At 45.5% G+C, this 24,631-nt stretch overlaps 1 protein-coding gene across 1 annotated transcript in view; it reads left to right on the forward strand.

The window, feature by feature from the left end:
• Positions 1 to 24,631, forward strand: part of CLCN1 (chloride voltage-gated channel 1) — a 56,058-nt gene that overhangs the window by 18,530 nt on the left and 12,897 nt on the right. The window contains exons 3-13 of the mRNA XM_038387833.1: positions 1,408 to 1,554; positions 2,284 to 2,412; positions 2,524 to 2,657; positions 4,228 to 4,305; positions 5,221 to 5,299; positions 9,402 to 9,527; positions 14,041 to 14,125; positions 18,010 to 18,111; positions 20,530 to 20,614; positions 21,077 to 21,226; positions 23,401 to 23,470. Of these exons, the coding sequence (XP_038243761.1) occupies positions 1,408 to 1,554; positions 2,284 to 2,412; positions 2,524 to 2,657; positions 4,228 to 4,305; positions 5,221 to 5,299; positions 9,402 to 9,527; positions 14,041 to 14,125; positions 18,010 to 18,111; positions 20,530 to 20,614; positions 21,077 to 21,226; positions 23,401 to 23,470 (1,185 nt within the window). The remainder of the gene's footprint in view (positions 1 to 1,407; positions 1,555 to 2,283; positions 2,413 to 2,523; positions 2,658 to 4,227; positions 4,306 to 5,220; positions 5,300 to 9,401; positions 9,528 to 14,040; positions 14,126 to 18,009; positions 18,112 to 20,529; positions 20,615 to 21,076; positions 21,227 to 23,400; positions 23,471 to 24,631) is intronic.

The raw sequence follows: 24,631 nt of genomic DNA on the forward strand, positions 1-24,631 counted from the left end.
GTGCACAGGAGGTTAACACCCCATCCTGCCCATACTGCAGAAGACTTTGCAGTACTGTATAGCGCAGGGATATGTGCTGATTCCTCCAGCACTCAGACATGATGTTTCCATAGGAGCTGCTTGTAATGGGATCTCCAGGGTGCAGGCTGGGACTGTGGGACTGCTGTGCTCCCTGAACTCTCTCCAGCCTGGGCTGTCTCTCACAATGCCTTGCTAGCAACCAACAGCAAGCCCCTCCGGGCACTGTGATCACTCAGCACAACAGCATGTGGAACCGCACACCCAGCTTTATTGCATGAATGCTCCCAGATCCACTCATGAATCACATAGAGAAAGGCACCAGAGCCAAATCCCCCCAGATCCCAGCACTATAGCCCAGGAATATACTGTCTTGTACTGCTTAAGAGAAGCAATGCCAATTTATTAATTGGTTCACCACTTCATCAATGGAAAGTGGATATACACCAGCCTTTGTAAAACCTAAGCAGATTTACCACACACTTCATACAAACTCGCTGGTAAAGATAAACAGTTAAATAAATTTATTGACTACAAAAGATAAATTTTAAGTGTTATTAAGTGATAGGCAAAAAGTCAGAGTTAGTTACTAAAAGAAATAAAATATAAGCACGCCGTCTAAACTTTCAACCCTATTAGACTCAGCAACATATAGATTAAGCAGTTTTTCTCACCCCACTGGATATTGCAGTGCCTAGTATACAGATTTCACCCTTGAAATCTGGGCCAATCCCCTCAGTTGGAATCTTCAGAGTGTTCCTGTTGCTTGCAGCATAGGTGGGGGCAGGGGAAAGGCCCAGCATGTGGCCACTGTGTTCTGTTTTATACCCTCAGTCCCATGTTCTTGGGGAGCACAAGTCCAGGCATGTCTGGGGGCATTGCTGAGACTCCAGACAAGATTGAGCAATTCCCCTGGTGTGGCCTCATGATTCATTCAGGTGAGTCATTGAATTGTAGCTCCCTTGCTGGACAATGGTTGTTGATGGGTTGTTTGACATCCCACCCGGACATTGGTTATTTGTCTTGCTGTTGCCTCTGGGGATCTAATATCTGGCTGATCCCCCAACTTACAGCATGGTTTAGTGACAACCATACACAATCTCACAACTTCATAGGCGTTAATGATATACATATTTGGATAGAAAAATGACTTTCAGCAGATTATAACCTTTCCCCGATACCTCACATGGCTTGCTTTATATGCAAGATCACAATTATATATAAATGAGGAATATGGGGGTTACAGGATGCTCCCCCAAGGTATAGAATGTCACTCTGCTATCTTGCCATCCTCAATAAGGGAAAAAAGAGACAGACAGGGGGCTTCCTCAATATTTCTTGACCCTCCCTGGCTTACCCTCTTGTCTCAAGACTTTTTCTCATCCACAGACTGTGCTAGACACATTCAGAAATATGTTACCAAGAAGCTTGGAGAAGACTGGATATTCCTGGTTCTGTTGGGTCTGGTCATGGCGCTGGTGAGCTGGGGAATGGATTATGCCAGCGCCAAGAGTCTGCAGGGTGGGTCCCATTCAGGTGCTATGAAACTGCCTCATAAATCACATGAACAATTCACTTCTATGCCTAATATCTCATGTTCCTCATCCTTCAGCACCAGCTCCCTGCAGCACATTGCCCCATAGTGCCATTGGGGTCAGTACTAACTCCCAGGGCAGAATATCCCCTAGTTTGTCACCCACACCACTCCCTGAGCACAGCTTTTCTCGCACCACACTGGGGAACTGGGATCAGTACTGACCTAGAGGGGAGAGTATCCTCTTCTAAAGAGTCACACTAGTTCTTGCAGAACATTCATTTTATTTGGAAGTTGCTCCTCAAAATATAGGCCAGACATCCCCTGCTTAGCTTAGGATATGTAACAGTTACAGGCCATGGTAGAATGGTATGGCTTGACCATGAAGTCCTGTTAATTTAATATTATATTTCTTCCCTCAAGATACATACGTACACACAGCTCCTCTAATCCAGTCCCCACATCCTATTTTGTGAGACCCTCTTTATACTGGGGTGAATTCAGTCTTCAGGTTCATTTAGCCTTGTGTTTCACATCCCCCTAATACACATTGCTCCCTGTGACACCTGCTCTCTGCTGGCAGGACCCCTTTCTGCTGTGAGGTTCAGTCCTGAACGTGGTTGGATTGTTCTCGGTTGGGCTATCCTGATTTTGAGCTGGGTTTGTTTGATGCTCATCAGCCCCTTTGGGGAGGTACTGCTCTCGCTGACTCCTGCTCTGTCTGCCCACAGCTTACAAGTGGATGTACAAGGAGCTGCACCCGAGTGTCCCTATGCAGTACCTGGCCTGGGTTACCTACCCCCTCATCCTCATCCTCTTCGCTGCTGTCTTCTGCCACCTTGTCTCCCCACAGGCTGTTGGTGAGAGCAGGGGGCAAGGGAAGATCTGTCTTTGTCTGTCTCTTTTTCTGTATGGCATGTTCCTTGTTTCTGTGGCTTATTTATTCATTCTCTGGTCTGTTTTTTTTTCAGGGTCTGGGATTCCTGAGCTGAAGACAATCATGCGGGGAGTGGTCCTCAAGGAATACCTCACGCTCAAAGCTTTTGTGGCCAAAGTCGTAGGCCTGACAGCTGGGCTGGGTAGTGGCATGCCTATAGGGAAAGAGGTGAGGGTTGCTGTTGTGTCTGTGTGGAGTGATGGCCAGGGAGGGGGAGGCAGGTATAGGTGTCTCTTTGGGCACTGTGAAGCCCTGGGGAGGAAGGGGCTATAAATATCTTATCTTTATGGATAAGGGGCCATTTCACACACCCTCCCGCTCTGCTTTTGTTTCTGAATTTCCCTACAGCATTGACCTCCCATTGGTCATTTTCCTGACTCTGTAAAAGGTTTGTTAGAGAAAGGGTTAAAGGAAGAGTGACATTGCACTCCATAATGATTTATGGAAATATGCTTAAGAGTGTAAATATGAAGTAACTGGAATATGCTTTACGCAAAAGGTCTCTTGTAAGGTATCATTACAAAGCTTAAAATCTACTGAGTGTGTTCATCCTATTTGTATGCATGTATCATTCTTGTATCTGAAGCTAGAAATATAAAGTCTAACTCTGAGGTCCTATTGTAATTATGCAAAGTGTGGGCCATTGACGATCGTTTAGAATCTTGATGGCTCCCATTGACTAGAGCAATTGGTTGTAAATGGCTCTGTTTACTTGCAAGCCTTCCTGTGTTCCTGTAAGCCAGCCCAGGAAGAATGGTGGACTCCATCTTAAACCTGGTGCGTTTCCATTTAGAAGGAGGGGTGGGGACCCAGAGAGACAAAAGATTCCCGCCTTGTGCCAAAGCTATAAAAGGGGGTGGAAGAGAAAAAGGAGGCTGCAGTCATGAGAAAACCCCTAGTTACCACCTGAGCTGGAACTAACAAGGACTGTACCGGGGAAAGGATTGGGCCCAGACTAGGAAGGAGTCTAATCTGTGAAAGAAGCTTATTGGAACATCTCTGAGGGTGAGATATTATCTGTAATCAGTTTCTTAATGTATTAGGCTTAGACTTGCGTGTTTTTGCTTTATTTTATTTGGTAACTTATTTTGTTCTGTCTGTTATTATTTGAATCCACTTAAATCCTACTTTTTATAGTGAATACAATCACTTTTGTTTATTAATTAACCCAGAGTAAGTGATTAATACCTGGGGGAGCAAACAGCTGCATACCTCTCTATTAGTGTTATAGAGGGTGGACAATTTATGAGTTTACCCTGTATAAGCTTTATCCAGAGTAAAATGGATGTATTTGGGGTTTGGATCCCATTGGTAACTGGGTGTCTGGGTGCTGGAGATAGATGACCTGCTGAGCAGTTTTTGGTTAAAGTCTGCAGCTTTGGGACCAGACCTGGGTCTGTGTTGCAGCAGGCTAGTGTGTCTGACTCAACAAGGCAGGGTTTTGGAGTCCCAAGCTGGCAGGGAAAATGGGCTCAGAGGTAATCTCAGCACATCAGGTGACAGTCCCAAAGGGGGGTCTCTGTGACCAAACCTGTCAGGAAGATGCTGAGATACCTTCAAATCAGTGATTTCCTACCTGAGAGAAAGAGGGGAGAGGTGGGGGGAGAGAGACAGAGATGACGAGAGAGAGAGAGAGAGGAGAGCGTGTGCCAACTTCTGTGTTTATTAAATCTATGTCAATTGCACAATGTCACTGACCCTCTTTCCTCATCATCTTTCCACTTCTCTTCTCTGACAGGGTCCCTTTGTGCACATTGCCAGCATCTGTGCTGCTGTGCTCAGCAAGTTCATGTCAATCTTCTGTGGCGTGTATGAGGTAAGGCACAGGTTTCTGCATACACTTGTCCTGAAGCTATCCATCTCCTGGGAGAGGCAACATGATTTCTTCTCCGGAGGAGGGCATAGCAGGGGGAGGGGGCAGGATATTGGTACAGGGAACGCACTCAGTTCACCAAGGTGTTACAGACCAGTACATTACATGCACTGGCCAGGATTATGGAGAGTGGCCAGGTATACAGTCCAGTTAGTTATAAGTACTGGCCAGGTATGTGGCATACTAAGTTACAGAACAGACTGGCTAGGAATATGGTCTGGCACGTCTGGATTCTGATAGTGCTGAAGCCATAAGCTGCCTCATTGTAGTCACCCTCCATGCATAAAGACTTGCCAAATAGCTTTGCATAAAGACCAGTTTGTCTTAGAATGTGCATGCACAGAGCACTGCTAATCATAGGAGTGGTCTATATATCTGCTGTAGAAACACCCTTTACAGTAAAAAGATTGTTGTAATGATGAGCTGTTTATTAAGACTGGCAGTGTCCCTAGAGGCTAACTATATGCTATATAGAGAGACTGACTCACTGTAATAGAAACAGCTTGTGCAGACTGGCTCCCTGCAGAGGCTGGCTGTGTAATATAAGATAACTACAGCAGTTGTTTATATAGACCAGATCTATATAGAGACTGGTGCACAAGAGTAGATTGGTGGCATGCAGGCACCACATCACTGCAGTACAGTAAACCTTGGCTGTGCTTAGTGACCAGATCTCCATATTAGAGACAAGCTTACTGTACTAAAGACTGGCAATGTGTAGAGCCCGGCTCACCATAGCAGAGACGGCTGCATTTGCTGCTGGCTGTTGCTTCATTTTGGAGGATGTGGGGACTAACCCTGTGGCTGTGCTCCCTCTAACCCTGGCATGCCCTTCTCTGGCTGGGCTCTCTGTTCCAGAATGTGTACAGGCAGCTCGAACTCCTGGTGGCGGCTTGCGCGGTTGGAGTTGGATGTTGCTTCGGGGCTCCTCTCGGAGGCAAGTGTATTCTTATATACGACATTTTGTATACATCACCTCAACTGTCTCACTGTGAATCTCCTGCATGAAAACAAGTTCTGCACAGACTTACCTCCTTTCCAGTTCTGTGGTGAAATGTTATTTCTTTTTTCATGTAATCATGGAGGATGGAAGGCAAGGTGGGGGGGAGGGGGGAAATGCCATAGAGGAAGTGACATTTGGGCAGGAAGTGTCATCACTAATTGCTGAGCCTATTTATTCCCCACATATCAGGCCGAATCTCCAAAGATGGGTCTGCCTACACAATCAGTAAAGACCACCTTCCACAACAGAGAGGAAGGACCAAAAAACACTAGTGGTGGGGAGTGACATCACTCATGGGCAGCAAGTGATAATACTCATGAACAGGAAGTTATATTTTTAGTGCACAAAATAAATTCTTTATCAGTAAGCTAGAGAATAATATGGCTTTGGAGAGAAATGTGAGTGTTAAACACTCACATCTTTGCTTCTGAATCAGAGTCACTCTCTTAAATAACACGTATGACAGAGATATAGAGATATATCTATTGTTCAGCTAGATGGGCAAGGCCCAGGGCAACAGCAAACAAGGTGCAACAGCCTCCAGTCAAGAGGGTGAAAACTGATACATAGATCATTTGTCATAGAATGTTTCCCTTTTGATTAGTCCTGAGCAGGTATCTGAGTGTGCCCACCCCACGCCAAGGCACTACTCCGATCACTGGTTTGCTGTGCCCAGGGTAATTTTGAGGGTATTCACAGTTTGATGGTTGTTCAAATACTGTGTTATTTCCTTGAGACAAATACTTCACTTCCTGTCTTTAGATGGAATGAATGAGGGGAATAATAAACTGTAGCCCGGTCTTGGCTCAGGCCATCCTAAAGAGTTCTTTTCATTACTGTTTGCCATAAACAAAAAGCAGCCAGTTAGCATCTAGCCATAGAGGGCTTCTGAATGCTTAGCAGACTGGTAACAGACCTGCCATCCAGAGGGCAGGGGATCCTTCTAAGGGAAAGAGACAGAGGTATGTGTTTTCAGAGTAGCAGCCGTGTTAGTCTGTATTCGCAAAAAGAAAAGGAGTACTTGTGGCACCTTAGAGACTAACAAATTTATTTGAGCGTAAGCTTTCGTGAGCTACAGCTCACTTCGTTGGATTCATTCGGTGGAGAGATTTATATACACACACAGAGAACATGAAACGTGTGTTAGAATGGAGCAGCAGGCCGGAGGCAGCTTGACGTTGGCTTCAGAGGGAAGGCTAGATAGCAGGCAGCCTGAGAACTGCAAAAAGGAGGCTGGATGAGAGCCAGGTGTCTAGCAGGAGAAGCAGGCTGTGACTGGCTGAGGGCCAGCAACACCACACAGGAGGAGCCCTCTACAAACACGAGGCGTGAGACTCTCACTACTCTGGATGACAAGAGGGACAGTGCAAAGGGGCTCCCACCGATGATGGGCCAGTGGGGTCTGCAGGCCAACTCTTAATTACCTCCAAGAGAGGGATGGACTAGAGGAGCAACTAGGGGTTAAAGGATATTAAAACAGCAGAGGGCTCTCTTACAGCACCAGCCAAGAAGCAGGGTGAGCTGTGAAGGGGCACTGCTTACCCAAGCCAGGAGGAAGAGGGGGAGCTCCCTCCGCATTAGCAGAGGAGGGGGAGAAATGCCCCCACCCACTTCACTTTAACCCCTGTGGACAGCCTATTACCTCTTAACTGGACTGCGACATCAGTTAATATACATGTTTAAGCCTTGCACCTAGTGTACATGGACCCTTTCTTGTCTCCAAACCTTAGTAAAGAATCCTCCATTGCTCATGCAGAATGTAAGCATGGTGTGTGGAGCAACTCTAGTGTGGCCACTGAGTGTGCTGTCGAGCCCTAGAAGGCGGCAGCGGTACCACAGCCCAACAGTGACAATACCTGGGGAGGAATCCAGTGCTTCCCATAGGAATATTTTTGTGGGGAGGTGGTAAAAGAAAGCAAAACAAAACAAAAGAAAGTGGCCTCTCCATGGGACAGTCCAATGTGTGTCTCGCCTTGCAACAGGCTGCAGAAACTCCGCCTTACAAAAAATGGTAGCCACCCCAGCAATAGCAGATTCCTGGACATGCAGAATTGCAGCACAGAGGACACAGGAGTTGCACGTAGCAATTACAAAGATAGGTATACTACAGGAGAATCTCTTCCATAGTCTCTGGCCCCCAAACTCCATATGTAGAGCTGATAGACTCACAGAAGGAGCAAAAGGCATTTCATTTGGCTTTTGCCAAGCTCATTGTGTCAGCTCTGATTGTGGGACCCTCACTGCTTATCAGAGATATGCATGCACAAAGCAAACACTGCTGGAATGAGCTGGGGTGCTAGCAGCAGTGAGATGAAACCTCCTTCCAGACTCACAAACTGATTGGGCCCACCAGCCTTGAAGGTGAGGCAAATAAATGTAGAGATACTCAGATACCAAGTTTTCATAATGGCTTTTCTGGCCCTAACCATGATTTAGCTTCCTGTTTCTGCCACGGTAGCAAGTAGAGGTCATTTCTTGTCCTAGCTAGCTCCTTTTGAGGTTATTTCCTATTCAGAGATATGTTTAATGTTATTTCCTGTTTGGATGGATTTGTTTTGAGGTAATTTCCTGTTTGATATATATTTTCCCATGGAATGGTGTGTTCCTCTCTCCTCATTTTTAAGCAGTGGATTTCAGGGGTTCACACAGGGCAGATTAAATCAAGATGGGTCCTAGGCTTTTCCCCACTTGGGGGTACCCCTAGGCCTTGCTCCTGCACTATAGCTATGGCCTCTACGCTCCTTGGGGTGTTAGGGACCATCCGGACAAAAGCGGTCTGCTGAATTGGTGTTTGACCCAGCAGCACTCTTCTTTGGGAAAACTGGGGCCTCCCCTGTCTCTAGACCATCACCCCCTTTCTTCAGACAGGCAATACTGACTGGTGCCTCCCCATTCCAGAGGGGCACAAAGTAAATGTGAGGACAGCATGATCGCCCCACGTCTTCCCTGCTAGTGACCCCTCCCGCCCCTGAACCCAGCCCAGGGCCACAGCACTCTCCCCATTCCACATTACCTGTGAGGAGGTGGGCTCTCTGTGCCACTCCAGTTCATGTTCGGCTGCTCTCCCTGGCAGCTGCAGCTCCGTCCCACTCCCCACTAGGCTGCCAGGCAGAGAGGCTGAACATGCCAGGGGGTGGGGTGGGGGAGAGGAACAGGGAGAGGAAGATAGAGTCTCTTCTCCTTCCGTCCCTGCCCGGCATTTGACCCCCCCCACCATGCTCCCGCACGCGTTCCTGCTCTGCACTGGAGGGAGGAACGACTTAGCTCCCACTGGTCTGCATATGGGGCCTCTGCTGACACCACACCAGCAGTCATGATGAAGTGGCCACAACACAGAATTCCTGACTGGGGCATTTTTTCACAACCATGAGAGCTAGAAATACAATGTACTTCAATGAGGCATGAGACTGTGCATCTCATCATTTGACTAGTGCCTATGCCTTATTCCCAGACCCAATTTTACCTCAGCCCCTTTGGATAGTTTGGAGGTGTCCAGGAGGGAGGAATGAGAAAGAGGTTATGGACATACAACCCCCACAAGCATTAGTGATAGCGGGTTGGTGACAAGCTGTGACACTTGGTCTAATTTTGTCACTCACTCTCCCTTTTCTTTCCTCTTGTCTTTTGTCTGTCTGTTCTCTTCCACCAGTAGCAGCCGTATTATACACTGATGTCCTAACTGTGGGCTGTGCTGTAGGGGTTGGCTGCTGCTTCGGGACACACTTGGAGGCAAGTGGCTGCTCCCCTTCCTCTGCCTTTCCTCAGGACCCCGACCCCCAATTCAATGACCATTCCTATAGTTTGCAGCCTCACCCACACTCATTCCTTGTTATGTCCTCCCCACAGAGAGACACCCTCCATCAGCAAGAGACTCTACCCTCTGACCTTTTGCCATCCTTCAATTCTGCCTCCTGTTGCAATTCTTTTTGATCCAAACTTGATGGGAACAGTGGCTAATGATGGCTGGATGGGATACTAGACGTTCTGGGGAGATTTCCATTATATGTCCAGGTGATAACATCTCTGTTTTCTCTAGGGGTGCTCTTCAGCATTGAGGTCACTTCCACTTACTTTGCCGTGCGCAATTACTGGCGTGGTTTCTTTGCAGCCACATTCAGTGCCTTCATCTTCCGAGTGCTCGCCGTGTGGAACAAGGATGCAGGTAAGGCTAGAACCATTACCTCTGTGTCTGGTGCGTAGGCCTCTATTATCTACTTCATCTCCAATTTCTCCCCAAATCCAGAAATACAGTGGGGATGTGACATTTCCTTCACCATTTTCCTTGCATACATGACAGGCAAAGACAGGGAAGGAAGCAGGAGAGTGACAAACTTTTGTCACAAATTAGCTAACTCCCCGATTCCTCTGAGACCTAGGTGTGTCTGGGGTTACCCAAAAAATTCACCATATGGATACATGAGTCCCCAAGAACTGGGAGGACTCTTGAGGTGAGAGTTCACAGTTGGTCAATGTAATGTGGGGCTGCATACACAGAGGCATGCCATCCCAGAGCAGGGAGGTGATAGTATTTGCAGCCTCACACTGGGAATGCTGTGCTCCGGTTGGGTACCTGTCAAGCAGAAAGGTAATAAATTGGAGGGAATTCAGACAAGTGCAATAACCAACTGATTAGGAGGCTGGAAGGACTGATTTATGAGGAAAGATTGAAAGAGCAAAATATACTGGTTAATGATTATGAAAAAGGACAAAATAACTCTACAGGTAGCAGAAGAGGGTAAATGCATTCTCATGCAGACACAAACACCACAGGGGGTGAGGCTTGTTCAGGATGGTGCAGGGAGGTAAAGGGGAATGTTTCAGATACTGCAGTAATGGAGACAGAGAGAGATTAAGTAGCTGGATATGAGGAAAATATCTCCTAATGTTGAGGGGCTGTTAAACTGTGCACGGTCCATCTAGTCCAGTGTCCCATCTCTGACAGTAGCCAGGACCAACCGCTTCAGAGGAAGGTATAAGAGCACTGCAGTATGCAGATCTACCCCCCCCACACACACATTAGGCCTCATCCTAGTGCCTAGTAGTTAGAGACTAAATTAGAGCCTGAAACATGGAGTTTAACATCCCTTCCAATACTTACTGTCATTAACTATGATAACCCTGGATATTCTTGTTAATCTTGTCCAGTCTCTTTCTGAATCTTACTAGGTGCATGACTGCAACTACTTCCAGGGGCAGTGATTTCCACAGTGTAATCCCACTTTGGGAGGGAAAGTATTTCCTCTTATAGTTCTGAATTTTCCACTTTTCAATGCCATTGAATGTCGCCTTGTTGTTGTGTTAAGTGACAAGGAGCACAGAAGTTCTTGCTCTATCGTTTCTAGACCAGTCATAGACTTTTATCATGTCCCCTGTTATTTGTCTCCTTTCTAAGATAACAGTCCCAATCTTTTCAATCTCTCTTCATACAAGAATTTTTCCAGGTCCTCAATCATTTTCATTGCTCTTCTCTGAGCCCCCTCTAGCTCTTTAATATCCTTTGGAGATGAGGTGACCAGTGCTGCACACACAATCCAAATGAAGCTGTACCGTGATTTCCATCGAGGCATTATAATGTTCTCCATATCATTCTACATCCCATTCCTTATGTATTCTAGCATCTTGTTTGTTTTTTTGATTGCAGCTGCACATTGAGGAAAGGTCACCACTGCTGTGTATGAGACCTGGGTCCCCTTCCTGAGTTAATACAGTTAATTTAGAACCCTACACTATGTATCAGCTTAAATTTTTCCCTCCACTGTGTGTTACTTTGCATTAATCCACACTGAATTTCATTTGCCACCATGTTGCTCATTCCCCTAGTATGTTTAGGTCTCTCTGAAGTTCCTCCCAGGCCTCTTTGGTCCTGACTAACCCAAATAACTCTCATCTTCAGATTCTGCTACTTTATTACTCACCCTCTTTTCCAGATCATTAATATATTAAACTGCACAGAACCTATTACATAACCTTGTGGCCCCCACTGTTAATCTTTAGCCATGATGAAAATGGACCCTTTACTCCTACTCTTTGCTTTCAGTCTCATAGCCAGTTTTTTCTCCATGAGAACACTTTGCCTCTTACCATCTTGTGCGGGACCTTCTCAAGGGCCTTCTGAAAGTCTAAATAAATTATGTCAACTTGCCCCTACTTTACTGACATGTTCAAAGAATTCTAAGAGATCAATGAGACATGACTTGCCTTTGTAGAATCCATGCAGGTTACAACCTGTCAGATCATAAACTTTGTTATTGTTTTTAATGATCATTTCAACCAGTTTATGGATCTAAGGCTCATTGGGTTGTCATTTCCCAGAGCACCTATAGAACCTTTTTAAAATATAGGTACATTTGCTACTCTCCAATCTTTGGAAGCAGTGGCTGTTGTTAATGAGAGAGAGTGTATTTTTTATTAACAACTCATCTACTTTATCTTTAAACTATTTCAGAACTCTTAGGAGTAACCATCTAAGCCTAATGATTTATTGCCTTTGAAATTATCAGTTTGTTCCAGCACCTCTTTTCTGACATCTCAATCTCTGAGACCTCATCTCTAATGCTAGGAAAGAAAAGGTCAGGGTCAGAATCTCCCCAACACTCTCAGCAGCAAAGACAGATGCATCTTACCTTCTCAGCCAAGTCCTTATCTTCCTTAATTTCTCCCTTTAACTCTTTGGGGTGATCCAAGGGACCCATCAATTCTTTCTCCAGTTTTCTGCTTCCCATATACTTGTTTTTACACCTTCAGTTATTCGCTCTTCAAACTCCATTTTAGCCCTTCTAATTTACCTCCCACTTAATGCCTGCTATAGTTTGTTTTCCTGTTACTGGCTTCACTAGGGTCAGATTTTCAAATTTTGAAGGATTTTTGTTTGGCTTGAATAGGCTCTCAAGTCTTGCCTGAAGCTATATTGTGTACTCCTTTGCCTTCTGGTTGTCTTTTTGTTCAACGGTGCACATGTTCTTCTGAGAGTACTAATGTTTTCTTTAAATTGCATCCATTACACCTGGAGGGCTTTTACCTCCTTGCTTTCAACTTTAGGGCCTTTGTGATAACCCTTTCATTTATTGAAGTGTCCCTTTTTAAAGTTTAGTGTCACTTTTTTGATACCTTACTTGCGCTGGGATGTTGAAGCCCTTATACTGTGGTCACTGTTACTTAGGCCTGGTCTATACTGTGAGGGGAGGGGGAGAATCGATCTAAGTTATGCAACTTCAGCTATGTGAATAACATAGCTGAAGTTGGCATACTTAGATCTACTTACTGCGGTGTCTTCACTGCGGTAGGTTGACTGCTGATGCTCCCCTGTCGACTCTGCCTAAGCTTCTTGCTCCGGTGGAGTACTGACGTTGATGGGAGAGCGCTCGGTGGTTGATTTATCGCGTCTTCACTAGTGAATATGCGATAAATCGATCCCTGCTGGATCGATCGCTCCGGAGGTAAGTGTAGACATGCCCTTAGTGACTCATCTACTGTCACTTCTTGAATTAGCAACTCTGTTTCATAAGATTAAGCTGAGAATAACCTCTCTTCACTTGTGGTCTAGAACTAGCTGTTCCAAGAAGCAATCACCCATGTCAAGAAATTGTTTCTCTAAATTTGGTCATGTTGTGCTGCTTGACCAGTTTATATTTAGGTAGCTAAAGTCCCCCCCATTATCACCATTTATTAGGTTTTCCTGCCTCTGATCTCTCTCCACATTGTGCACTCAATTTCCTTTGCTTGATCTGGAGGCCAGTAGTACATTCTTACATCTTGGAATTTGTATCCCTAGAGATTTAGCTATGTGGTTCTGTCCATTCTACATTTGTATCTCACCATATTCTATGGAAACCTTGAGACACAAAGCTACCCACCTCTTCAGCCTAGTTTGCCTTCCTATATAGTTTATAATCAGATATTGCAGTATCACATGAATTTTTGTCATTCCAACATGTTTCTGTAAAGCCTATTGTATTAAAATCCTCATCTGCTGCAAGACCTTCTTAGTTCACTGATTTTAGCTTTTGAATGTCTTGCATTAGTATATAGATGTTTATAGTTTTAACTCTTGGGTAGGTGCCTCCAAGGGAAGAGGTGGTAACCCCATCACTTGAGTCATTTAAAACTAGAGTGGAACACAGTGAGGGTGGGGGAGCAGAAGGGTAGGAAGGGGCTGATGGATAAGATGCGACCTAATTGGTCTCTTCCCTCTTTGATTTCTATGACTGTGATAATTCCTTCTGTACCTCTTATGAGAACTGGGTAAATGCAGTTCCCAGAGAGCAGCCCAGCTTTGTCCGCATGAGGTGATCTTGTCAATTTGTGACAGGGATGATCTTATCAGGGGCTGACTGAGATACAGTGAATAGAAAGGAGAAATCCCATTTGTCTTCTGAGGATAAGAAACTATTCCCAAGCAGAAAACTTTGACAAACTGAGGTTAGATTGAAAGTACATCACTTCCATTAACCCTCTACCCTCCATCTCCACACAAATTAAAAGAACATAAAAGGTTTGCACCAAGTTAAAGCTGTCTGCACACAGCGTGTGCATTGCCATGCAGTCTTTAATTACACAAGCCCATGCTGCTATTTCCCCACAGATCCTATCTCATATTCTCATTCAGTATGCCGACTAGACTTTCTCACCCTTTCCCCCCCCCCCTCCCGTCTCTTGCTCTCTCTTCTCTCACGCAGTCACCATCACGGCCTTGTTCAGAACTAACTTTCGAATGGATTTCCCCTTTGATCTGCAGGAGCTGCCAGCCTTTGCTGTGATAGGGTAAGTCCAAAAGGACTCAATAAATTGCAGTGCTAAACTGATATCAAGCTGACCCCATTGCAAATCTTCACATAAAATGAAATGACAGTCTGTTTAGACCATAGGACTCTTTCTGGAGGCTTGCCCTTAGAGATATTACAGAACAACTATGTTTGAATGAACATGGAAACCTAGTTCCAGTTTTTCGACTGCTCACAGGTCTGAGCCCAGAGCCCATTCAAAGAGTGCAGAAATCCAGTTCAGGTTCTTCACCTTCTTTTGGGAGGCTGCACCCAAATCCATTCTAGGGGGGGTACAGAACTGCAGTGGAATTTTCAAAAGCACCTAATGTCTGCACTTCAAGCTGGAGGTGTACCTTCCAGCATGAGGTGATATATCCATGCTAGCTCTGATTGAGCTAGCACACTAAAAATGGAGTGTAGCTGCAGGCACAAGCGATGGCAGGGGCTAGCTGCTTGAGTACATATGTACTCATTTGAGATGCTAGGCATATACTGGGGGCAGTTAGCCTCTCCTACTGCTCATGCCTATTGGTGCTGGAACTAGAGGTGCTGAAATGGTTTCCATCATATACAGGGTTTTCAGTTGGGTTCAATGGCTCTCAGCACCCCCACTACACAAATTGTTCCAGTACCTCTGGTTGTGCCACCGTGGCAACACTCTATTTGTAGTGCACTAGCTCTGATATGTCTACCCAAGCTCGAATTTACACCTCCAGCTCACAGTGTGGACATACCATAGTGAACTAGGAACATGAGTCCCATTGAAAGTCACTTAGGCACTTTTGAAAATCCCACTCATCCAGTTTGTTCTCCTGCTTCTAAGGCTGCCTTGCAAAAGTCCACTCACTTACTGACTGTAGGTGAGTCCATTTGTTTGGGTGGGCAAGGGGAAATTGCTTTTTAACTTTGAAACTGTAGGACTGTGACAGCTCCTGCAGCTGTCTTCTGAGCTGCCTCAGATTGTAGTTCTGTTCTTCTCCAGCACCACCTGTCTAGGAAAGAGGGGTACTGATGGAACACTAAAAAAACCCTTCTGAGGCTGAAAAGGAGTGTCAGATATCACAGCGATGGGTGTGGTATAAAGGGAGACAGCGACCTCTCCTGGGGGAAGCCAGGTGCCACGTTGGAACTCACAAAGCTCATTTGCAAACTGGATACAATTAATTTAGGCTTGAATAGAGAATGGGAATGGATGAGTCATTACACAAAGTAAAACTATTTCCCCATGTTATTTCTCCCCCCACCTCCCCACCCCCCACTGTTCCTCAGATATTCTTGTTAACTGCTGGAAATAGCCTACCTTGCTTGTCACCATGAAAGGTTTTCCTCCTTCCCCCCTCCCCCCCGCTGCTGGTGATGGCTTATCTTAAGTGATCACTCTCCTTACAGTGTGTATGATAAACCCATTGTTTCATGTTCTCTGTGTGTGTATATCAATCTCCCCTCTGTTTTTTCCACCAAATGCATCCGATGAAGTGAGCTGTAGCTCACGAAAGCTTATGCTCTAATAAATTTGTTAGTCTCTAAGGTGCCACAAGTACTCCTTTTTCTTTTTACAAAGCTCATTGCAGCATAGCTCTAATCCCCCACCCATTTAGAAATGCATTTCCCCCACTCTAGCCAGCATCTTTCCTCACTTTCAGGCAGCACAAAGAAAGACACAAGTCCAGGCAACATGAGTGAAGAGATTTTGTTTTCCTGGGCTTGTAAATGTATGAGACTGTTCTAAGAGGAGCACCGCCCCCCCTCAGTGCCAGGGTGGTGGGAAGGAGAGCACAGAAATCCACGTCAGATTAGAAAGGCACACCTGAGTCCACCACAGGGAATTTGTTTTCTATTAAAACCAGAAAATGAACAAATGTTACAAACATAGTGTAGACAACACGTGATTTTATCATGTCTTATGCTATTTGGCACTTCTGTTAAAACACCAGGTCCTGGAGTTATATGATTTCACGAGAATTTCAGCTTTCATTGAAACAAAGTAAGTTTCTAGCCATTGTGATTTCAAAGAAAAGCTTGGAAGGGCACCTGAGTGCACATCAAAGGCTCCAAAACTGGAAAGCCAAGAAATATAGCTCCCCTGTTTATTGTTTAAAAATCTCATGATTTTTAAGCCAATCTCAAGATTTTTGAGGCCTGACTCATGAGTTTGAGTGCTTGGGATTGGCAGTAAGATTACATTTTCTTTGTGGATATACCCAGAAAATATTTTAGAGCTTGGTTAAAGGTCTGGTTGTAAAAATATTTCTCTCTTGAGTAAAGGCAGCTGGTCAACATTTTCTGAACAAAACACTTTTTAATTGAAAAATGATTTTATTTTAAAAATGAACATTTTGGTGAAAGTTTCCTCATTAGAGTTTTTCTTCTTTTGAAAAATATGGACAGATGCTGTATGTGAAACACTCAGTTGCTGGTGTTTTTGTCTTTGTTTCTCTGTCGGGCTGTTGGTGTTTGTGGTGTGGCAGGTGTGGCCCATGCAGCTTGGCCAGAGGTTTTTGTGGCCTATGCAGCCAGTGAGGCCCAGTGGTTGGTTGTGGGTAGTTTTTTGTTCCCATTGCCAGTTTTGATTGGTTGGGCCAGTCACATGGCTGGAATTTTTCAAAATGACATGTATCTTTTTGTCATTTTTCAATTTTGAAATAAAAAATAATATTTGGAATGGCTGAGTTGAAAATTAAAAAGATAAAAAATTCTATAGAAAATTTCATAAAATGAAAAATTCATTATTTTTGAAAATGCATGCAATGAAAAGTGAGTTCTTGACAATATCTTGTGGCAATGAATTCCCCAGCTTAATTATGTGCTGTGCAAACAGTATTTCCTTTTACCAGTTTCCAGCATGTTGCCTTTTAACTTCATTGGGTGAATGAGATACAACCCTGTCTCTCAGGTTACATTCCCTGGTCCTGATTACAGCAGAAAGTACAGAGGCAAATGCTAGCACAGAGAGTCCGTCACACTTTTTGGTTAAATAATGAATAATTAGGAACATAGGCTTCAGTTCAGCAAAACACTTAAGCATGTGCTTTCCTTTAAGCACATGAGTGGTACCATTACTTTGCTGAATCAGGGCCAAAGTCTCTGTATACTCTATATGATTGTATTTCCTGGTCCAATCTGACTTCTCAATTCTTCTGGCCAGATTGGTCCTCCACCTTGATCCGGATCCCCTCTTTCATCCCCCCATTAGATCTGTCAAACTCTCATAGTTTCTTACACCTCGCCCATCACCTTGGTATCTGAGCAACTAGTCGGTTGCTCGTACACATAGCTACAATGATGTGCAGTGTGGTTGGTCTCCATCTTGGTAATGCCAAGTGGAACCTCAGACAAGTCTTATATCCCACTGCTGAGCAAAATCGGTATCCCCTCCATTGCAGTGGATCCCTGCAACCAACGTAACACAGACTGACTGTGGGGTTTCCCAATGGGGCGGTGGGGTGTGTGTGCCTCCAGAAAGCATCTTTGGAGTCCTTTGTAACAGATGGCACCCTCCAAAAAATAAATAAAAAGCTGGAAAGCAGCAGACAAAAGACTAGAACACACGTGGAAGGTTCCTGTGGCACATAGGGCGGGGCGTCCCCTTCTAACACATGTTCTGGATCCCCTTTTGGACGCAGGAATGTTTAAGATATAACATTGGGGAGAAGGGGGTTCAAATATGTTTTTATCCCTTTACCAGAAACCCCAGTGACATCAGTCTGCTCTGACTGAGATACGCAGCCTTAGGTGCAAACTTTGATTCTGCCCATTTGTTGCCATTTAAAAGGCAGGTGAATATCCATATGTGAAAAATACTTAGACTTTATTGCCTGGTGGATAAATGGCATTTTGTGGGTTGTGCTTCATGTTATTTTATTTCATTTTCCTCCACTTTAGGATCTGTTGTGGGTTCCTTGGAGCCTTTTTCGTTTACCTCAATCGCCAGGTGGTTCTGTGTGTCCGACGGCATACGGCTCTGAGCCAATTTCTCACCAAATAGTGAGTGTGCTTGAGCAGCAGTACTCTGCCTTAGAGGCCATTACCCTTCCTGACACTGGATAATATCTGTGGAGTTAGGTGCTACTCAACATCAGTAAGAGTATCAGAATCTGGCCCTAAGAGTCTAATTCATGTTAAGATATTTTTATCTGCAGGGAAGAAAATCTCTTCTGGGCTGAACTTTTGTCTTTACAAGCCATAAATGGCTTCTTGGTCCAGGAGAGACAGTCTAACAACCCCCTGCAATTTTTATTAGGAGGAGAAAAGATCACTGGTTAGACAGGAAATGTTCTTAAAGTAGAAAATCAATAATTTCTTCATAACAGCCACAGTTTATTTTTAGAATATATCAAAGAGAAAATGCCAGTTGAAATCTGACCCAATATTTCAGTTTTGTAAAACAGACATTTATAAAATTAGGGCTGACAGAAATGTTTCCATGTTAAAAAAAAATCCCAGTGAAAAAGTGATTTTTAAAAAAACAATTAAACATTGCCTTACATCAACCCAAATATTGCATCCCTGAGAACAAACAGTGAAACTGATTCTGTTGATGTTCTTTGTCCTAGCTGAAAGCCATATTAAAAAGAAAGATAACAAAGAGCTTTAAAATAATGACATTTGTGCAGGACATTTTGAAATATCTTCACTGTTAATAAATCCTAAATTATTATTACCAACATAGAAAAAGAAATATGTCTGTTTGCAACATGTGTGTTTTGTGAGCATTGTTCCTTTAAAGAAAAAATAAAATATTGTATTGCCTCCTAAAATTTTTAAGGACCTTACCCTGTGAGTTGCTGAGTGGACTCAACAGCTAGCAATTTGCAGGTCTGAGTAGTGAGGAGCTCCTAGTTAAAGGAAAATAGTGACATTTCCCTTTAAGTGTCAAAAGAACTGGATTAATGATGTGGAGGCAGAATTTGCTCTCTCTTATTCATTATGGAGCCTTTTGCTGGGGTACCATCAGAACAATCTAAAGTATGACAAAGTAAGTATAAAAGGAGAGCAGAGCCCGAGAAGCAAATATTTTAATTTATATTTGTGAAAAACTTTTACATAGATTCATAGAGTTTAAAGCCAGAAGGGACCATTACATCATCTAGTCCAGAGATGGGCAAACTATGGCCCACAGGCCACATCCGGCCCATGGGACCGTCCTGCCTGGCCCCTGAGCTCCCGGCCGGGGAGGCTAGCCCCTGGCCCCTCCCCCGCTATTCCCCCTCCCCCGCAGCCTCAGCGTGCTGCCAGTGCCCTGGCCCGCCGCTCCTGCCAGGCAGCGCAGGCGGTGTGGCTGGCTCCGGCCAGGCCATGGGGCTGCAAGCTCCAGTCGCTCTGAGTGGCATGATAAGGGGGCAGGCAGTGTGTGTGTGGGGGGGGGGTTGGGTAAGGGGCAGGGGGTTCCGGGGAGCAGTCAGAAGATGGGGAACAGGGGGTGTTGGATAGCTGTGGGAACCTGGGGGGCCTGTCAGGGGTCAAGGGAGTCAGGGACAGGCAGCAGGGGGGGGTTGGACAGGGGATGGGGTCCCGGGGGGCTGGTTAGGGTCGGGAGGTCTTGGGAGGGGGCGGTCAGGGGACAAGGAGCAGGGGGGGTTGGATGGGTCAGGGTTTCTGAGGGGGGCAGTCGGGGGCGGGAAGTGGGAGGGGGCGAATAGGGGGCAGGGACCAGGCCATTTGAGGAGGCACAACCTTCCCTACCTGGCCCTCCATAGACTTTCACAACACCTATGTGGCCCTTGGGCCAAAAAGTTTGCCCACCCCGATCTAGTCTGATCTCCTGTATTTCACTCCGTTATTCCTGTACTGAGCCCAGTAACCTATGTTTAATACCAGAAGCTACATGAGAGGAATTCAGAAAAGTGTGATGAATAACAATAATATCTTGCACTGAAATCATATTTTTGCCCAAAGGATTCCATTGCCTCAACTTTACATCTCAGCTAAGCAACATACTTCCCTTTAGCATCATACTGGGGCATTGGGATCAGTGCTGATTCAGCGGGGAGAGCACCCTCCCCACTACTGAGCCACCCACCCCACTCCCTGCAGCACAGCACCCCCTAGCACCACACTGGCACCTTGGGGTCAGTGCTGACTCAGAGGGGAGAGCATCCCCTAGTGAATTATCCTTTGTAGTCTGTCTAGCACTTTAGTTGTTGACTCTTCTGCAAGCATCATGAACATAAGAACAGCCATATTGGGGCAGAACAATGGTCCATCTAGCCCGGTATCCTGTCTTCCAACAATGGCCTGTGCCAGATGCTTCAGAGGGCGTGAACAGAACAGTGCAAATTATTGAGTGATTCCCCAGGCCCACCTCTGCTTGTATGATCTGACATAGTCACAGCCAAGGAAATAGGACTGCAGGAAAAGAACACAATATTACAGTTTGTTAAACTACTTTCTTTCTTGTTTCAGCCACCTTGTATACCCAGGAGTTATAACCTTCCTGATAGCAACAGTGACCTTCCCGCCGGGGTTCGGGCAGTTCATGGCTGGAGAGGTGAGAGTAGTTATAAAGGAGTAAACGTGTAATTCTGAAAGAATCCCCAAATCAACAAACACACACCATGGTGAGTGAGAAGAACTCTGAGGTTCCCCTTCCCGAGCAGGAGGCAGGGAGAGATTTAGGAAGAGTCTGACCTCTCCTGGGCTGGAAGGAGAGATTTCTCTGAGAATAATAATCTCCATGCTCCCCTTCAGGCAGATCTGGGGAGGGTCCCTCCATTCCCACCTACGGGGTTTAGGCGGGGAAATGTAACTCCTTGAACACTAGAGGAGATTAAATAGATTCTCCTCCATCCAAAGCCCTCTCTCTTTTCTGAGCGGGTTAAGGTTTAACTCTTCATATTCTAGGAGGAAATATCCAAAGAGAATCAAATGTGGGGGGGAACCTGGGTATAACATTGACCCCATTTAATCTTTTGAGAATCACTGACTGTTTTCTTGCCTTCTTACCTTGAAGCTGATGCCCAGGGAAGCCATCAGCTCCCTGTTTGATAACTACACCTGGGCAAAGCACATGGGGGACCCACAAATCCTAGGGAAATCTGCCATCTGGATCCACCCCAAAGCCAGTGTCTTCATCATCATCCTGCTTTTCTTCGTCATGAAGGTAGGAAGCCCACCCATCCTGACCTGGCAGTGTGTCTCCCCTCTTGTGGGGGTCAGAGTCTTGACACCACCCTGCTGTTTGTAAAGTGCTTTGAGACCTGCTGATGACAAAGTTCTACCTGAGAGAGGAGATTGAAACTGAAAGAGATTTTCTACTCCAGTGACCAAAATAGGAACTAGCAAGAATAAGATTCTCTTACAGAAAAATAATGATGAGGACAAACTGTGTGTTATTCTGGGGGAAGGAAGAGAGACAACATCCCCCAGATCAGGTCTGGATAATAATGGCCAGTGGGCACAGGGGTCCCAATATACCATCCTGGGCAGACTGTATGTACTTCCAATGATGCTAACAGGTTCTGCTTCTTTGGTAATGCTGGGATTGCTTGTCATGCAGATAAAGGGTTAATTATTTAAACTGAGACACTGTGGGCAATGGGGAGTAGTGGTGCAGTGTCAATCTGATCTGCAATGCAAGACAAGTATCCTTCTAGAGTCATGTGAATATTCCCATATAGTGTCATAGGTCATTCCTGCCTCTAGATTCTTTGCTGCTGTGACAAACTGCTAGAGTGGCTGTTTCAGGCTGCTTATTTCGCTGTTGGTTTGTGTTAAAGAGGAGCAGACCACACAAAGAAGCCCTGCCTCTGTGGCTCTGGCCAAAGGTTGGGCCTGATCATGGGTCATGCGTGAACCAGCCCCACACCTTCTGCCCAAGGCCCTGCCCCTTCCCCCCCCTCCACTGCAGATACCGGCCGCAGGCCCAAAGGAGTGCCAGGAGGGCGAGCGGCACTCAGCCCCAGCTTCCCCAGCTCCAGAGCATGAGCAGCCCCTGCCCCAGAGCACCGGGAAGGCGGACGGTGCGGCCCCAGCCTCCCCAGCCGGAGCACTGGGGGCTGAAGGACTGGAGCCGCACACAGGGAGCAGTGATAAGCAGGGGGTGGGGTCACACCTGGCTGTTTGGGGAGACAAAGTCTCCCCCAGTCTATGCGATCCGTCGCCCATGGGCCTGATTCTGCACTGCATTGCACCTTGGCCCCAATACTCTGCTGCGTATGGGCTGAGTTTGGCACTGCTCAGTGGAAAGGGAGCGGAGCTGGTTGTACTCCTCTGTTGCAGCTTCCAGATTCTGGGACCAGCCAAGAACCAATCAGGTCCTCTGTGTTAGAGTAGCCACAGGGCTGCTGCCCCAAGGTTCCATTACAGCAGCCAAGAATAGCCAGAGTGAGGAGGTGCTCAGGCCATGGATACTCACCCCTAGCATGTCTCTACACTAGAAGCTGTAGAGCTGTTCTGCTGGTTCCACACCACTTGGAGGTTCTCCGTCTGCTGGGGGTGTGGCTGGATATACTAGCTTTATGGCCCTTTTACACCAACTACTCTGCACAAAGCTACCCTTGAAAGGCACTCAGCAACTACATGATGCAGAGTGTGTCACACCCACTTTCTGAAGCGCCTACTGACTTTCAGCTCTCCTAGAGGAAATTCAAGGTGTTGCTCTCTGGATACCATAGAGAGCGCCTCTCTCCCTAGGAACAGTACCACTTCAACAGCTGAGATCTGCTGGTCCACACCTGCTGAGAATCCCTTGATGTGAGCTGTCTGGGGATGGGTGGCAGAGTTCTCTGTGGAGCCATCAATGGTAGAATGCACTCACCCTTTTAATCTGATGAAGGCCAAGTGTGTTGGCCGTCAGGGCATGGGACAAGGCTGGTCTGTTTCCTGAAGAAAGTGACTGTGAGATCAGCTAGGAAGTGTTTAGGGGTGCCCAGTTCCAGCATGATAGTTTGTTGTGGCTCTCCCAGAGGTTGTGGCCTGCACTATTTTATAAATAAATAAAACTTCCTGCAGCAAGGGAGGACCCATCTCTATGGATCAAAGGGAAAGTAATTCTCCATGTTCAGCTCATCCCTTATGGATTAGCTTCCTCAGCTGCACAACAGTCATTGGGAAGCTCTGTGCAGTAGACAGTCTCTGGGAGTGTTGATGGTTTGCATGAATTCCTCCCACTCTCCTTTGCTCTCCACATTCCCAGCTGCCCTTGGCTTCCTTGCTGAGTCTGTCAGATTTCCCAAAAGGCATTTCCTCATAAGAAGGCAGGCTGGAGGATGTGGTGCAGCTGCAGGAGATGCTGTTACCACACACTAACTATCACCCCATATCCCTCTGTCCTAGTTCTGGATGTCTGTCGTTGCCACTACCATGCCGATACCTTGTGGAGGCTTCATGCCTGTTTTTGTATTGGGTGAGTTTAACTTCCTTTTTGGCCTTCTCAGAGAGAGAGAGAGAGAGAGAGAGAGAGAGAGAGAGAGAGAAAGTGAGAGAGAAAGAGAGAGAGAGAGAGAGAGAAATTATCATTGACAGGGAGACAGAGAGAGCAAGCTCACAATGGTGTTTCTAAGAGGGAATTCAGATCATGGCTCCCACAAGCTGTCTATGAGGAGCTACATTAACAGTCCAGTTGCCCAGCCTCTGACCTGCTCCTCTTCCTTTCTCCCCAAACTCACAGATGCTGATCTGGAAATTTCTGTAGTTTCTCCACATAATGGACTGTGCACAGTAAACAACAGACATACTTACTAGATAAATCAGACATGGGGTCAGGACTTGAACCCTGACACTTCAGTTCCAAAAACTCAGGTCCCTGCCTCTTGAGCTGAAGAAAAGCTCCCCTAAATGGTACTAATAGTAGGTCCCCTGTCGTCTCTGTGGGCCCAGCTACAAGACAGCAACATCCAGCCTTCACTCAGAACCAGTACCTTACAACCTCAGCCATGGATTATTAACAATCAAAACATAACATGGATTCATGACAAGTGGTTGATGACTGATTATTGATTGTTAATCCTAAAACAGAAAAAAACTATGTTAAAGTGTCATTAGTATTGAGAGTACATATTAGTTCAGTAGAACCTCAGACTTACGAACACCAGAGTTACAGACTGATCAGTCAACCACACACCTCATTTGGAACTGGAAGTACACAATAAGGCAGAAGCAGAAACAAAAGAAAAACAAACAAAAAAAGCAAATACAATTCATGTTAAATGTAAACTACTAAAAAAATTTAAAAAGAGAAAACAGCATTTTTCTTCTGTATAGTAAGAAAGCTGTATCATGTCAATGTTCAGTTGTAAACTTTTAGAAGAACAATAACATTTTATTAAGAGTTACGAACATTTCAGAGTTATGAACAACTTCCATTCCTGAGGTGTTCATAACTCTGACGTTCTACTGTAATTTAGAGTAAAATGTTGTAATTATCCCAAAACCAAGCATTGCAATCTCAGGAAATTCAGTTATGGTTGCAGTTAAAAGATATCCAAACATGTCTGGACATGCACAGTTTGGACACCCAAAGAACCCTTAACTTTGCACTATATAGACACCATCCAAAATATGATCC

Source organism: Dermochelys coriacea, chromosome 1, assembly GCF_009764565.3.
Source record: "Dermochelys coriacea isolate rDerCor1 chromosome 1, rDerCor1.pri.v4, whole genome shotgun sequence".
Classification (NCBI taxonomy): domain Eukaryota; kingdom Metazoa; phylum Chordata; order Testudines; family Dermochelyidae; genus Dermochelys; species Dermochelys coriacea.